This window comes from Trichomonas vaginalis, chromosome IV, assembly GCF_026262505.1.
Source record: "Trichomonas vaginalis G3 chromosome IV, whole genome shotgun sequence".
In the NCBI taxonomy this organism is placed as follows: domain Eukaryota; phylum Parabasalia; order Trichomonadida; family Trichomonadidae; genus Trichomonas; species Trichomonas vaginalis.
The window spans coordinates 27,125,853-27,141,336 of NC_067206.1; the positions used below are offsets into that span (position 1 = coordinate 27,125,853).

At 32.1% G+C, this 15,484-nt stretch overlaps 4 protein-coding genes and 1 pseudogene across 5 annotated transcripts, besides 3 other annotated features; 4 read left to right on the forward strand and 1 right to left on the reverse strand.

Moving 5' to 3' along the window:
* Positions 1-167: part of a mobile genetic element that runs on past the window's edge.
* Positions 130-167: a terminal%2Cinverted (terminal inverted repeat of MuDR-5_TvMULE4 transposon ID:TVAGG3_0176530).
* A 245-nt stretch (positions 168-412) lies between these two features.
* Positions 413-2,404, reverse strand: TVAGG3_0176540 (ribonuclease H-like family; the record flags this gene model as incomplete). The annotated part of the gene is made up of 1 exon (XM_001284565.2): positions 413-2,404. The coding sequence occupies one exon, from the start codon at positions 2,402-2,404 to the stop codon at positions 413-415; it is 1,992 nt and encodes a 663-aa protein (XP_001284566.2).
* Positions 2,405-4,422: 2,018 nt separating this feature from the next.
* On the forward strand, positions 4,423-5,687 carry TVAGG3_0176550 (kinase-related family; the record flags this gene model as incomplete). The annotated part of the gene is made up of 1 exon (XM_051225479.1): positions 4,423-5,687. A coding segment is annotated over one exon (1,265 nt), but the record flags the coding sequence as incomplete, so codon positions are not given.
* A 2,855-nt stretch (positions 5,688-8,542) lies between these two features.
* Positions 8,543-13,532: a mobile genetic element.
* On the forward strand, positions 9,266-9,748 carry TVAGG3_0176570 (KilA, N-terminal/APSES-type HTH, DNA-binding family; the record flags this gene model as incomplete). Its single annotated transcript, XM_051225480.1, has 1 exon — positions 9,266-9,748. A coding segment is annotated over one exon (483 nt), but the record flags the coding sequence as incomplete, so codon positions are not given.
* TVAGG3_0176580 lies at positions 10,368-11,353 on the forward strand (annotated as a pseudogene). Its single transcript has one exon. A coding segment is annotated over exon 1 (986 nt).
* Positions 11,525-12,530, forward strand: TVAGG3_0176590 (uncharacterized protein; the record flags this gene model as incomplete). The annotated part of the gene is made up of 1 exon (XM_051225481.1): positions 11,525-12,530. A coding segment is annotated over one exon (1,006 nt), but the record flags the coding sequence as incomplete, so codon positions are not given.
* Positions 13,533-15,484: the final 1,952 nt, after the last annotated feature.

Sequence of the window (15,484 nt, forward strand, 5' to 3'; positions counted from 1 at the left end):
TTAAAAGTACTAAGTAAGATCATTTATTTTTGCATAATATAATGCCAATATGGTTTCTTTTGATTTTATTTCATTTATAAGCAAATCAGATTTACCCAAAAACTCCACTCCATAAGCGTTCATTTGCTAAATTAAAAAGTGACAATGGGCTAGTCTGTCCCTTTCTCATCAAAAAAAAAATAAAAATAAAAAAAAAATAAAAAATAAAAAAAAATAAAAATAAAAATAAAAATAAAAAATTAATAATAATAGTACCATCACCACAATTAGCAAATTCAAAAGATATATGAATTGCTATCGATCTCTTTCAAACAAACACATAGAAATTTTGATTAAGTATTTCAAATTTTTATATGAGATAAATATTGAACAGATAAAATATAAAACAATTTTTAATAATAAATATAGATATTTATTTTGTAGCCATTAAAATTTCTCGGCTATCTAATAAAATTTTGTGAGAACGTAATCTTTTCAAATTTAGTATCAATCTTTGGTCTTTTATTGTTCTCTCACATGTTGCTTCTGAAGGTGAAGCGGAGATAACACGAAGGGCGATATCTGCAAAGATTGATACATTGCCATCTCTATGAGAGATTTCTTCCCAACCGTATTCTTGACGTTCTTGAATCATATCATCAGAGAAGATATCATTATCACTATTAATATACGTGTTAAATAGTGTAATAATATCTGTTATTGTTTGACCCGGAATACGAAATTGTTCCAAAATACTTTTGAGATACTGCCTAGCTGCAACAAAATGGTTAACCGGCTGATTTGAACTAGATGTTACATCTGCGAGATCAAGCATAGGAGGGTCAATTGTAGCAGTTACCTGACGAATTGATCCCTCCTCAACCATATCAAGAGAAACTTCAGTCGAACCTTCTTCAAAGATAGAGTCCATATAGATAGATTGAATGTCTTCTACTGGATTAACGAAAGTTACGTTTGTAATATCAAATGAATTAATTGCCGGAGATTCGTTGATCTGCGCTCCGTGGACGAATTTTTGGTTGAAATAATACCTACCTTTCGGTGTAAAAGCGAAGGCTAAGCACCAAAGACCTCCAAAGTCCGATCCAAGGGTATAGTTCAACAACGATCTTGAAAGGATTCCAGCAAAAGGATTGTTGTTGCTGCTGGAAAGGTATTGGAGTGCTTCAATACCCTTGCAAAGCCATACGTAGCAATCAGATATCTTGGTTTTATCTGATTCGAACGTGGAAATAAGCTTCTTGAGAATTGCCAAGCAGTCTCTTAAGAACTTGATGTTTTCAATATCAATACGCGTATATCTTGAAATTTTGTCTTGATACTTGATAATAAACATACAAATATTATAATCATAGATCCACCTGGTGGATACATGCTTTGGACAGAGAGCTCCGATGTCTTCAACATGGATTCTACAAAGAGCTGATATTTCGTGGATATGTTTCACAATTGCTCCTAATGCTACGTCTTTTGTTGTCATATATTGATAACAATTATGAATCCTGTGGCATAAACACGGGATAAACAAGATTTTGAATAACCTTGGGTCATTTGAGTTGTAGAACGATTGATTCCATCCTTTCTGAAAACATTTCAATTGCGCTTTATTGCCATCGCAAACTACACTGCTGATCTTAACATCTCTAATGAAGATTCTGTTAAATCCTTGAGTAAGCGAGTGGATATAATCTTCAGATGTTCCACCATTCATTTGGATTGACTCAACAGGATAGGGCCGCTTGCTTTGCAGAGGATTTGTGAGGGAGAAGTCCAGATTGTGAAACTGCTGAGTCTTCCCCTCATCAATGGCAACACAGGTACAGGCAAGCTTAGCAAACTCATCAACTTTTGCAACATGGATTGAATTTGCAATTTGTATCATTGTTTGCCTTAGTTTGTCAGTTGAAATAGGCTGGTATATTTGAGAAGCTAGTTTATCAACATTGATGTTAACATTGTGTAACTGTGGGAACTTCAATATCATCGAGTCTGCAGTATACATTATAATGGTTTTAACTAGCTTTGTAAACTCTGGGCTTGAGAAGGTATTCAGAGCCAAGTTAAATCTTCCAGTAAATGTAGCAAGCTGTTCATAGATATCCCCTAACGATATAGGTGTAAGCCCTGTTGCTGGGACGTTTTGATAGTATTGATCGATTGTTTGTTGTGATGCTACTTCTCCTGGTGTGCATATGTGCCGTTTGTTTTGGATCCATTTTTTGAAATGATCCTCACGCATTTCTTCCATTGCACAGTGGCATATAGTTCCGTCAGGACGCTTTACTAGTTCATTGCATTTAACATAATATTTTCCGTACTTGTCGCCTGGTTTTTTATATCTAAGATACTGATGCTTAGTACCGACCTCAATGTCTTTATAGTACGTCGGTACTGCATCAATCATTGTTGAAATAATGAAGTGATTACTTAAGCATTTTTATTCTCAATTTGTTTTGAATAAATTCAATTTTTTAATGCATAATTTTTAAAAATTCTCTAATATACCTTAGATATAGATACATTTATTATCAATTCAAAAATTTCAATATAGTTTTGGGATGGGTAGCCCATCCCATATATTCAAATTTTCAATGATTTTGGGTTGGGATTCCCAGACCAGAATAATTTCTAATTATAATTCGTAAAAATATATGTATATCTCATTATTACATCATTTAATATATTTTTAGTTAAATAGTCACTATTTTCACAATTTTTATTATTAATTACTGAACTAAACAGGTTTCAAATAGAAAGAGTATAAAAGATAAGTGTTTTTCTACATGTGTTTCGATAAGAATTATAATAATTGATGGTTTTTACAGCCAAATTTATTTTATTATTTAAATTTCAATGAAAAAAGATAAGAATTTTTTAATAAAAATTTTTTATTAAGAATTTTTTTTGTAAAATTGACACTGGGATGACGATAGGGCTAAGATCTTATCCACCCCGTTCATTTGGGAAAATTGCAGATCTATACCAAGACAGAACGGCAAGGTGGAGCGCCTGTGGCCAAGCTTAGAAAAGTTTTTGCCAGACGAGTTGGATGATATTCAACAAATCAAGGACTCAGTTCAACAGTTCATTGAAAAATACAACAATACACCACATTTATCTCTCGATATTAATCCAAAAACGAATAGTAATTACACTCCTAACGAATTATTCGAAGTTTCAAAATTTTGGTACGAGCCAGAAATGCAAAAATGGGAGTTATATATCAAAGACGAATGCATTTTAAATGACTACTAAACAATTTTATTTATGATCAAATTTTATATATTTTTTTGGATCAAATCCATTTTAATAGAATTTATATACTATTCATCTATTAGTAAACACTACCGTATATTATTTTTTAAGCTATCTTATTTTTTGAACTTTTATTCAAATCTTTGGTCGCAAGAAGAATTGCATGATAAATAAAAACATTTAATCAAAGTCAATTTTATTTTTCATATTCAAATGGACTGAGTGTTAACATTTAACATTTTTTGCTAATTGTCGTCAAAAATTAGACGTAAAGCAAAAATTGATATTTCATATGGTTTTATGATAGATAAGCATTATATTCCCACTCATTATATTCGTAAATTTTGAGGTTTATCCTTCGCTTTTAAGATCATTGAATTTGATTTTTATATAAAATAGTTATATATTAAAAAAAAAGGTATTGGGGCCTCCAGGCACTTCATGCCCTCTAGCCCTGAAGATGTTTAGTATAACTTTGTCCGGACAAGTAAGGGTCTATCGTCGCTACAGGAAAAGTTACAGGCGTTCCAAGGAAGTATACTTTGAGAAGCCTTTCCCCCTTATAGAATGAGATAGGACGGTTATTTTACAAAACTGACAACACTTTGACCGAGTAGTTTTTTGTGCTGAACAAAAAGTGTCATATAAACATCTGTCAAAAACCGTTTTTTACTTCACTTAAAATGCCACGTAAGCTACGTAAGAATATACGTAAGAGGAAGGGAGCATTGAAACATCCAATAGTAAAACTGACACCACAACAACAGTTGCAACAACAAATTATGAATGACCCCACTATGTTGCAACAAATGTCAAGCAACCCTATGCTTTTAAACCGAGTTATTGGTGCACAGAGTGGAGGTTTAAGAGCGGCACTTTTAGCGAAAATGGCAGGCTATGGTGGAGCTGCAGACGGAACAGCTTATAACCCTCAAAGTCAAATGAATTTGAGTTCACTCAAAAATCAAATAACAGATGTCAAAAAGTCAAACATAGACATACAGAAACAAATAAAGTGAAAACGAAAAGAAACTAGAATATGACAGACACACAAAGAAACTCAATGAGTTAAACGTAGAGAAAAAGAAGAAAGAAGAACAACTGAAAGAACTAAGTACAGAGGAATATGCGAAAAAAGTGTCAGAAAAAGCAGCAGAAGTAGCAAAAATGGAACAAGATGTTATAAATTTGAAAAACCATACTACTCAATATAAAGTACTGAAAGATGAAGAAATAAAACAAAAAGCCCTGAAGACATATATGGATAGCGATGAGTATAAAAAAGAAGTTGAAGCAAATGTAAAGGCAGAAAAACTTTTACAGTTGCAAAACCAAACCGTACAGTATGAAAACTTAGCACAAGAAAGTAAAAATAACGACGCAGCCATGCAAAAGGTAATGAAAAGCGCAGAATATATAAAAGCTAATAATGACTGGTTAGATGCCCAAGCCAACGCTAAAGCAGCCCAACTTATAGGGTCAATAAGGACAAAAATACAAGCGGATGAAGACAGTTCAAATGAAGCTTTAATGAATGCTGACTTTAAGAACGCCTTCGAAGCTCTTCATAGTAAGGTGAAACTAGTGAACGACTTCTCATCTGGAAAGAAACTGAAGTCTGAAGGTTTCGACAACGAGTTAAGAGAAGTAGCACAAAATATGACGAAAATAACAGATGCAGCAACGAGACAGGCAGTTCAAAGTGCCTATGACGCCGTTAGAGCAACTGTTGTGGAAAGTCAAGAAAAAGAGTTACAACAGACCAAAACAGACCTAGTAAATGCTTTCTTAAGAACGAAAAGTCAGGTAGGACATTATGCTGCAGATGGAACATATGTGCCAGCTGGTGGAACTTATATACCACCAAACCCTCCAAGAGAAGCACCTGCACCAGGACTACCTAAAACATTTACATCGTCACATGGACACAGACACAGGCATGCACCAAAACCAACACAACAACCAACACAACAACCAACAGTTCAAAACACTGCACCACAACCAACAGTTCAAAACACTGCACCACAACCAACAGTTAAAGTTAATGTTAGCCCTGAATTAACAAGGTCAGCAACTCAACCAAATTTATTAACTCGTGACTTACCGAAGAATGAGGAGAATGAAGAAAACCATGAGAATGGAGACCCAATCATTTTATCTGAACCCGGTAAAGAACCTGTTGAAATTCCCACTTATCCAACATACCCCCCGCCTCTTTCATCAAACATTGAGAACCCATATAAAATAGACATTAATTCAGAATTAATGAAAATTTACCGTGATATAATAATTAATAATTATGATTCAATAATAAATTTAATTGATCAATCCGGTTTAATTATTTTACCTTATGAATCATTAATTCACATTATCGCCATTCTTTGTGATGTTCAAGATTCAGACGTTAAGATTCAATTTTTCATAGATGATGAGGTTTCATGCTGTGGAACAGTTGCAAAAATAAATCCTATAAAGGATATTAGCACAATTAAGATATCAAAGAACGGAACAACAACTGAACTTCATTTAACATATAATGATATTTATAATAAAATAGTTGATGAATATAAATATCACTTGAAAAATTCTTTGTTAAGACTATTTAATATTCAAGCATTAACATTATTGAATAATAATCCTTTGAATCATAATCAATAATAATTGACCTTTCACCGGTTTCTATCGTTTGTTTTATTTCTTTTTGTTCCCACTATCTGGATCGGTCATTGTAATTGTTTTTGTTATAGTATCAGCTTTATCTTTAACTTCAATCTTTTTTCCATCAGGATATTTAAACCAAAATTCCAAAAATTCGATATTGTCAATCTGTTCATATTTTAATCTATCAATTACATTTTTAATACCATCTGAAAATCTTATGAAATGGTCATTATATGGATTTGATTGAACTAAATTTGAATGAAGTGAAATATAACCTGTTGATGAATATGACATTGACTCATATTTTCTGAAAACACTAAAATTTATAACATGAATGAATTTCTTATTCGTTGAATTTATGAATTCTTGAGGTAATCTTATTCTAGTTTTATTTATCACTGGAAAATAACGCTTTACCATATTTTTAATCGTAATAAAAATGTCAATTATCAATATTATTTCGAATAATAACTGTGAATTAAATTTAACAGTTAGCGGAATTTATAATGTTACTCTCGTTTCTGTGAGTGGTAAATTTAATCCCATTCTTTTAGACCCTTCAGATTATATATCATTTATTAAAGGTGACCATGAAAAAACGTATGATATGCATATAAATAATGTGATAACGAAATGGGATATTAACACGATTTTAAGTTATTTAAACGAATCATTTATCGTATGGTATGAAGAAAATTTTAAATCAAAACCTGATAAACTTTTTGAACTTGATGAAATAAATAACCTTATTAAATTTCCGCTGAAAATTAAATTTTGTACTCCTCATCTTCGTTCATTGTTGGGGATATTAAATTTTGAAAAAGATGTTGGGGATGTTTTGTATTCTGACACTGGTTCCAATTTCATTTTAATCAAATGTGATAAAGTTAATACCCCAATGAGATTTTCACATCAAACATTAGACCCTAACTCTTACCCATCAATACAAAACATTTTATCCATCAACTTAAACATATTTTCTTTATCATATCCGTTTCAATTATCCGGGAATTCATTTATTCTTCATTCAAAAGATTTATCAAATATTAAATTTAGAATAACTGACCTATTTGATTGTGATTTAGAATTCATGAATGAAATATTATGGCAATTTCAAATAGAAAAAATAGGTGATGAGATAACAGATTAAATATTTATTTTTAAATCATAATAAATGATTAAACAACAACAACCACGACAACTTAAGGCACAGACCATTACATACGCCACATATGCATATAATTCAAAGACGGCAGAACAAACGCAAAGGTTGAAATATGGAGATTTGGAGATAGTATTGAAAAATGACCATTTCGAATTCGTTTGCAAAGGTGGTGCGGTGATATCAAATATAAAAGAAATTTTATTTATGAATTCAAAAATTAAAGGTATAACGGATGATATAACATCAATTCCACCAGAAGAACAGAGATATTACGCATTAAATGCATTTCCTAAAGTTTTGAAGATTGGAAGATTTAATTTAAATGAGGAATTCATAAAAGGTTTCCTAAATGACATAATGAAGAAAGCAGATAAGGAATATGTCAACAGTGAGTTAATGAAGAAGGCAAATAAGGAATATGTCAACAGTGAGTTAATGAAGAAAGCAGATAAGGAATATGTCAACAGTGAGTTAGAGATGAAAGCAGATAAGGAATATGTGGTTAGTGAGTTAATGAAGAAAGCAGATAAGGAATATGTCAACAGTGAGTTAATGAAGAAAGCAGATAAGGAATATGTCAACAGTGAGTTAGAGATGAAAGCAGATAAGGAATATGTGGTTAGTGAGTTAGAGGAGAAGGTAGATAAGGGACTTGTGGCTAGTGCATTAATGAAGAAAGCAGATAAGGAATATGTTAATGAAAAAGATAATGAAATTAAAGAAAGGGTTGAAAGGTATCATGAATGGACATCAAAGATTTTAAAAACTAAAGCCGATACAGGATGGGTTTTAGGATGTTTAGACCTTAAAGCGGATAAAACTTATGTCAACAGTGAGTTAATGAAGAAGGCAGATAAGGATTGTGTGAATGAAATATACCAAAGTTTGATAGGAACAACTAAAAATATTGAAACTATTGCTGGTGACTTTTCCGTCAATGAAGAAAATAAATATTTTAGATGGCAGTTTGTACACTCCTTAAGAAATGGTATACGGTATAAACTCATTCCGAAAAATAACAATGAAATGTATGTAAGTTATAAAAAGAATGATGACACACAAGTTAAAGTTCCATTAGACAACAACTGTTACTTAAACTTATATGGAGACGAACAAAAGAAATATTTAAGAGTTTATGAAATGGCAGATATGACATTGCCTGACCCAGCTCCAGCACCATATTATTATGACTATGGAGATGACGACAGAACACTACACGCAGATGAACAAAAGCAAACATTATATTTAGATTATTATAGATATAAAAGATATAATGCAATAGAAAAAACGAGAATAGTATACTATTATATAGATGACGGAAATAAATATTATAGTCAAGATTTTACCTACCCTGAAAACATAAGATTATATTATAAAAAATATTCTGACACAAACCAGAAGAAACCCGAAATTGTTGCATTATATTTTAAGTTCAAAAGAGACAATCCTATATTATCTCATATGTTTGATTTAATGAACCCAGTAGGTTCTATTTATACATCTATGGATGTGAGAGGTCCTCAAGCAATGTTTGGTGTTGGTGCATGGGAACAAATAGTCGACAGGTTTTTGTATTGTGCAAACTCTTCAAAGGAAATGGGTGGTTCGAAGAAAATTACTGAAGCAAACCTTCCACCGCACACTCATACAGGAACGACAAACTTTTCTGGCGACCATAGTCACTCATTAAGAGATCATCCATTATACAACTCAGAATATTATGCTGGCAATGACGTTTTATCTCCAGATTATAACCATTCGGCAAAAAAGACTTTTCGACCAACTGAACCAGGAGGAAATCATTCACACACTTTCACAACAAATCCAACAGGCTTGGGTAAAGATTATATGCCACCATTTATGACTGTATTCGCATGGTACCGCATTTATTGAATGAACTAAATATATTTTATGTCTGTAATTAATTAGGTAATGAAGTAATTGATGAACTGCAGAAATATATGTTTACGTTAATGTTTTTAGGTTATTCAATAATTAATTATTTTTGAAGAACTGAAGGGGTCACCAGGTCACCAGGTGGTCACCGGGTAATTTAACTTCTATGAAAAAATGAGACAACATGACATTTAGACAACATTTACGAAAATTTGATGTAGTCCAAAAATAAAGTTAGTTTTAAAATTATTTTTATTTATTTTTTTTATTTTGTATGTAAGAACAGAAATGTCAGTCGAAGCAAAAACATTCACGAACAAATCTAATGGTGAAACATTCACAAAAGGCACTTATAACGGTATTGAAGTCTTACGTAGAGACAAGGATGGTTACATTAATGCAACAAAGATGTGTCAGCAGTTTAGGAAAGACTTTAGAAAGTTGTTGGAAAATAAGTCCTGGGAAGAGTATTATAAGGCATTTTGTGAAGAATATAGCAACCGCCGGAATTCCGACAGTTGCTTTTTATACAAAATTCATGCAGGAATTCCTGATGAAATCAAACAGGTTAGAGGAACGTATGTAGACCCAAGACTTATAAACTATATAGCAATGTGGGCTTCTCCAAAATATTGCATAGCAGTTGGAAAAATTATGGACTCCATAGACAAGAAAGTTCATGAGAAATTAGATGAAGAAGACTCGAAAGATACAGTAGAGAATGCTAAACATTTGTTTGAAGAAGAAGTTGGAAAAATGCGCGAAAAACAATTAGAACATGAACGTGAGATATGTTATGGTTATAGAGATTCCCCATACGAACTAGACCAATGGGAACAAGAAGATTTAAAGAGAGAATTTAGAGAATATGAACTCGCTAAGATAGCATTAGAAGCTGCAGAAAAGAAGTTAAAAGCTTGGGGTTGTTTTGTACAAAAATATTGTGAGTAAATGAACCATTTATTTTTATCATAAACGACCAGAAATATATGTTATCATTAATGGTTACGTTAATGGTATAGAGTTCAATGAACGCTCGTCGACATAAGATTTTATAAATTGCACATTTGACGTAAATTCCTTTCCCCAGTTATTCAATAATTAATTATTTTTGAAGAACTGAAGGGGTCACCAGGTCACCAGGTCACCAGGTAATTTAACTTTTCTGAAAAAATGAGACAACATGACATTTAGACAACATCATGGGTTATTCAATAATTAATTATTTTTGAAGAACTGAAGGGGTCACCGGGTCACCAGGTCACCAGGTAATTTAACTTTTCTGAAAAAATGAGACAACATGACATTTAGACAACATCACTGGAAATTTGATGCAGTCCAAAAATAAAGTTAGTTTTAAAATTATTTTTATTTTTTTATTCCTATATAAATGACAGCAACAAACAACAGCAACAGCAACTATATCATTTCTGATGAAAAAGTTATTGATTCATTAGCTGAGGAATTAGTTGTGGCAGAAACTAAAGCCCTCAACGAAAGAATTGGTGAAAACAAGATTGATTTACATAACTACCTCAAACATGATGGGGGAAGAGGAAGGAAAACTGGTACAGCTTTATTAGTAAATAAAATTTCAAATTTAACGATTATAGATGTTGATATCAATAAATCATACAATGATGAACTTAAAGAAACAGTTAGAAAAGACATTTTATCAAAACTTTGGATAAAGATGTTATCGTTAAAACTGCTTCAGGAGGTCTTCACATTTATTGCAACACTAATTTCTTCTATTCAACCTCGAACAGAATGATTAAATGTTATTCCTGCAATGATTATGATATTGATATAATGACTTCTATTGATGATTCAAAGCGTTCATTAGTGGTTATGGCTGATTCAAGAGTTCGCAAGAATGCATCAGAACCAATCAATACATACTCATTCATTCGTGGAAGTTATGATTCAACATTAACCAGAACAGTGAATGATATATTAAATGATTTGAATATTAAGGTAAGAGTTGAACAGAAGAATGAAGAAATAAAGAGTATAATGAATGAAAACAAAGATGTAAACATTGACGATAAACTTGCCCAGAGCATAGTCGATGGCATCTGTGATTTTGAAGTACATAATGACGGTGGAAACATGAATTTAGAAAAAGAAGTTACATTATTCACACTGTTTCAAGCAATTAATTCGTTACCGGATCATTTAATTAATGAAGCATACGATAACGTTTATAACTTCTGCAACTTAACTGAAAATGCAAAAAGTAATTTTGAAAAAGCACGTAGTAGATATGCACATTTAATGACTTCTCCATTTGTTTTGGTGAAGATTCTAAAACTTTATCAAAAGGAATATTATGATGAATATGTTTTGCCTTTATTACGTAAGCCAAAAATAACATTTGATATCAAACTTGATGACTCGTTTTTGATAACAGATATTAGACGCAAGGCTGAAAATCATCAGTATAAAAACAGTTCTGAAGTAATTGAGGATTTATCACGTGTAATCCGTTTTGTAGATTGTGGAAATAAATATTTCATTCAGAAAGATTACAACATACACGACAAAATGAATCAAATATCATTCGTTCTTCAATCAAACATGAAAGAGTCACTCAAAATGATTAAATTATTTAAAGAAGAAGGTAAAACAATAACAGCATGGGACGTACTACTAAATCAATTGTCTTCATTAACCGTTAAGGGTGTTTGCTTTAAATCTGATTCTCCAGATGTTTTCTCAACGTTTCAGGGTTATAAATACAACATTCTTGAAAAGCCTGATTACTCAAAAATTGAGATGTTTATGGATTTCATTAAAGAAGCCATTTGTGATAATAACGATGAAGTGTATAAATACCTTCTCGGCTGGATTGCATCAATGATTCAACATCCTGGAATCAAGAATGAAACAGCAATTATTTTGAAAGGACTTCAGGGAACGGGTAAAAACAGATTTACAGATATTATTTCTGAACTTCTCGCTGGTTATTCATGTAAAAACATTACCGAAATAGGTGAGCTAACGGGTAATTTCAATTCGGTTGTTGAAAATAAAATGTTTCTTGTACTTAATGAACTCAAGAATGTAGGTGAAGACAGACTCGCAAACTTCAACGCTTTGAAATCAATTATTACGGATAATGAGATTAGAATTAATGAAAAGAATCAACCCAGAAGAACTGCTCAGAATGTTGCAAACTTTGTTTTCGTAACTAACAACGTCTACCCTGTCAAAATTGAAGTTGGAGACAGAAGATACGTAGTTTTAAGGGTTAATGGTAAATTCAAGGGTCAATTTGATTACTTCAAGAATTTAATGGATTCATGCACTAAGGAATTTTATGATAACCTTTTAACATATTTTATGCAATATGACCTTTCATCATTTAATGTACGAATCATACCGATGACTGAAGCCAAACAAGATTTAATTGAATTATCAACAAATCCTTTAGATGAATGGATAAATACACATTATGATGAATTATGTGCAGGTATGACGTGTAAAAATGCTCTATTTTGCAAACCATCAGACATGAAAGACAAGAATTTCCAAATGAGCATTAAGGATAAATGTGAAAGGAAACAAAGAAAAATAGATGGTAAACAAACATGGTATTATGTTTTGAAAGAAGAAATGAAAGGATTATATAAACAAATTGAACCAAACGATAATGAGGAATCATTTACTGACGATGAAATACCTGTAAATGAAGCTTTATAAAGTGTGATTTGAATTTATTTTTACATTAATCCTGCTGTGATGTTGTCAAAATGTCATGTTGTCTCATTTTTTCAGAAAAGTTAAATTACCTGGTGACCTGGTGACCCGGTGACCCCTTCAGTTCTTCAAAAATAATTAATTATTGAATAACCCATGATGTTGTCAAAATGTCATGTTGTCTCATTTTTTCAGAAAAGTTAAATTACCTGGTGACCTGGTGACCTGGTGACCCTTCAGTTCTTCAAAAATAATTAATTATTGAATAACCCATGATGTTGTCAAAATGTCATGTTGTCTCATTTTTTCAGAAAAGTTAAATTACCTGGTGACCTGGTGACCTGGTGACCCCTTCAGTTCTTCAAAAATAATTAATTATTGAATAACCATGATGTTGTCAAAATGTCATGTTGTCTCATTTTTTCAGAAAAGTTAAATTACCTGGTGACCTGGTGACCCGGTGACCCCTTCAGTTCTTCAAAAATAATTAATTATTGAATAACCCATGATGTTGTCAAAATGTCATGTTGTCTCATTTTTTCAGAAAAGTTAAATTACCTGGTGACCTGGTGACCTGGTGACCCCTTCAGTTCTTCAAAAATAATTAATTATTGAATAACCCATGATGTTGTCAAAATGTCATGTTGTCTCATTTTTTCAGAAAAGTTAAATTACCTGGTGACCTGGTGACCCGGTGACCCTTCAGTTCTTCAAAAATAATTAATTATTGAATAACCCATGATGTTGTCAAAATGTCATGTTGTCTCATTTTTTCAGAAAAGTTAAATTACCTGGTGACCTGGTGACCTGGTGACCCTTCAGTTCTTCAAAAATAATTAATTATTGAATAACCCATGATGTTGTCAAAATGTCATGTTGTCTCATTTTTTCAGAAAAGTTAAATTACCTGGTGACCTGGTGACCTGGTGACCCCTTCAGTTCTTCAAAAATAATTAATTATTGAATAACCCATGATGTTGTCAAAATGTCATGTTGTCTCATTTTTTCAGAAAAGTTAAATTACCTGGTGACCTGGTGACCCGGTGACCCCTTCAGTTCTTCAAAAATAATTAATTATTGAATAACCCATGATGTTGTCAAAATGTCATGTTGTCTCATTTTTTCAGAAAAGTTAAATTACCTGGTGACCTGGTGACCCGGTGACCCCTTCAGTTCTTCAAAAATAATTAATTATTGAATAACCCATGATGTTGTCAAAATGTCATGTTGTCTCATTTTTTCAGAAAAGTTAAATTACCTGGTGACCTGGTGACCCGGTGACCCCTTCAGTTCTTCAAAAATAATTAATTATTGAATAACCCATGATGTTGTCAAAATGTCATGTTGTCTCATTTTTTCAGAAAAGTTAAATTACCTGGTGACCTGGTGACCTGGTGACCCCTTCAGTTCTTCAAAAATAATTAATTATTGAATAACCCATGATGTTGTCAAAATGTCATGTTGTCTCATTTTTTCAGAAAAGTTAAATTACCTGGTGACCTGGTGACCCGGTGACCCTTCAGTTCTTCAAAAATAATTAATTATTGAATAACCCATGATGTTGTCAAAATGTCATGTTGTCTCATTTTTTCAGAAAAGTTAAATTACCTGGTGACCTGGTGACCTGGTGACCCCTTCAGTTCTTCAAAAATAATTAATTATTGAATAACCCATGATGTTGTCAAAATGTCATGTTGTCTCATTTTTTCAGAAAAGTTAAATTACCTGGTGACCTGGTGACCTGGTGACCCCTTCAGTTCTTCAAAAATAATTAATTATTGAATAACCCATGATGTTGTCAAAATGTCATGTTGTCTCATTTTTTCAGAAAAGTTAAATTACCTGGTGACCTGGTGACCCGGTGACCCCTTCAGTTCTTCAAAAATAATTAATTATTGAATAACCCATGATGTTGTCAAAATGTCATGTTGTCTCATTTTTTCAGAAAAGTTAAATTACCTGGTGACCTGGTGACCTGGTGACCCCTTCAGTTCTTCAAAAATAATTAATTATTGAATAACCCATGATGTTGTCAAAATGTCATGTTGTCTCATTTTTTCAGAAAAGTTAAATTACCTGGTGACCTGGTGACCCGGTGACCCCAGTTCAGTTCTTCAAAAAATAATTAATTATTGAATAACCGCATGATGTTGTCAAAATGTCATGTTGTCCTCATTTTTTCAGAAAAGTTAAATTACCTGGTGACCTGGTGACCCGGTGACCCTTCAGTTCTTCAAAAATAATTAATTATTGAATAACCCATGATGTTGTCAAAATGTCATGTTGTCTCATTTTTTCAGAAAAGTTAAATTACCTGGTGACCTGGTGACCCGGTGACCCCTTCAGTTCTTCAAAATAATTAATTATTGAATAACCCATGATGTTTCAAAATGTCATGTTGTCTCAAACTTTAGAACGGCATAATTTAAATTTTTATTTTATCATAAATGAATACCACCACAAACAGCTCAAAATTTACCACGAATCATAACAAGGGAGGAAATGATAAAAATGATGGCAAGAACATGTTAAAAATAATACAAACCACTAAAATTGAGAAAATGTGGTTATGCAGTAATGATGGAAAAGAGATGTTGTCGAAGAGAATAAAAATTAAATTTGGATTGAGTTTAAAAATTCATCTTTTAAATTCATCTCTTCCAAATTTATTTATTCTATTAAATTCTTTTATTTTTGCTTCACTCAGTTTAAGGATTGAACGGTAAGTTTCTAATTTTTCGATTATTTCTTTATCGTTTTCAACCCCACCGCATTGTGGCTTCTTTTGTAATAGCATATTTTTGA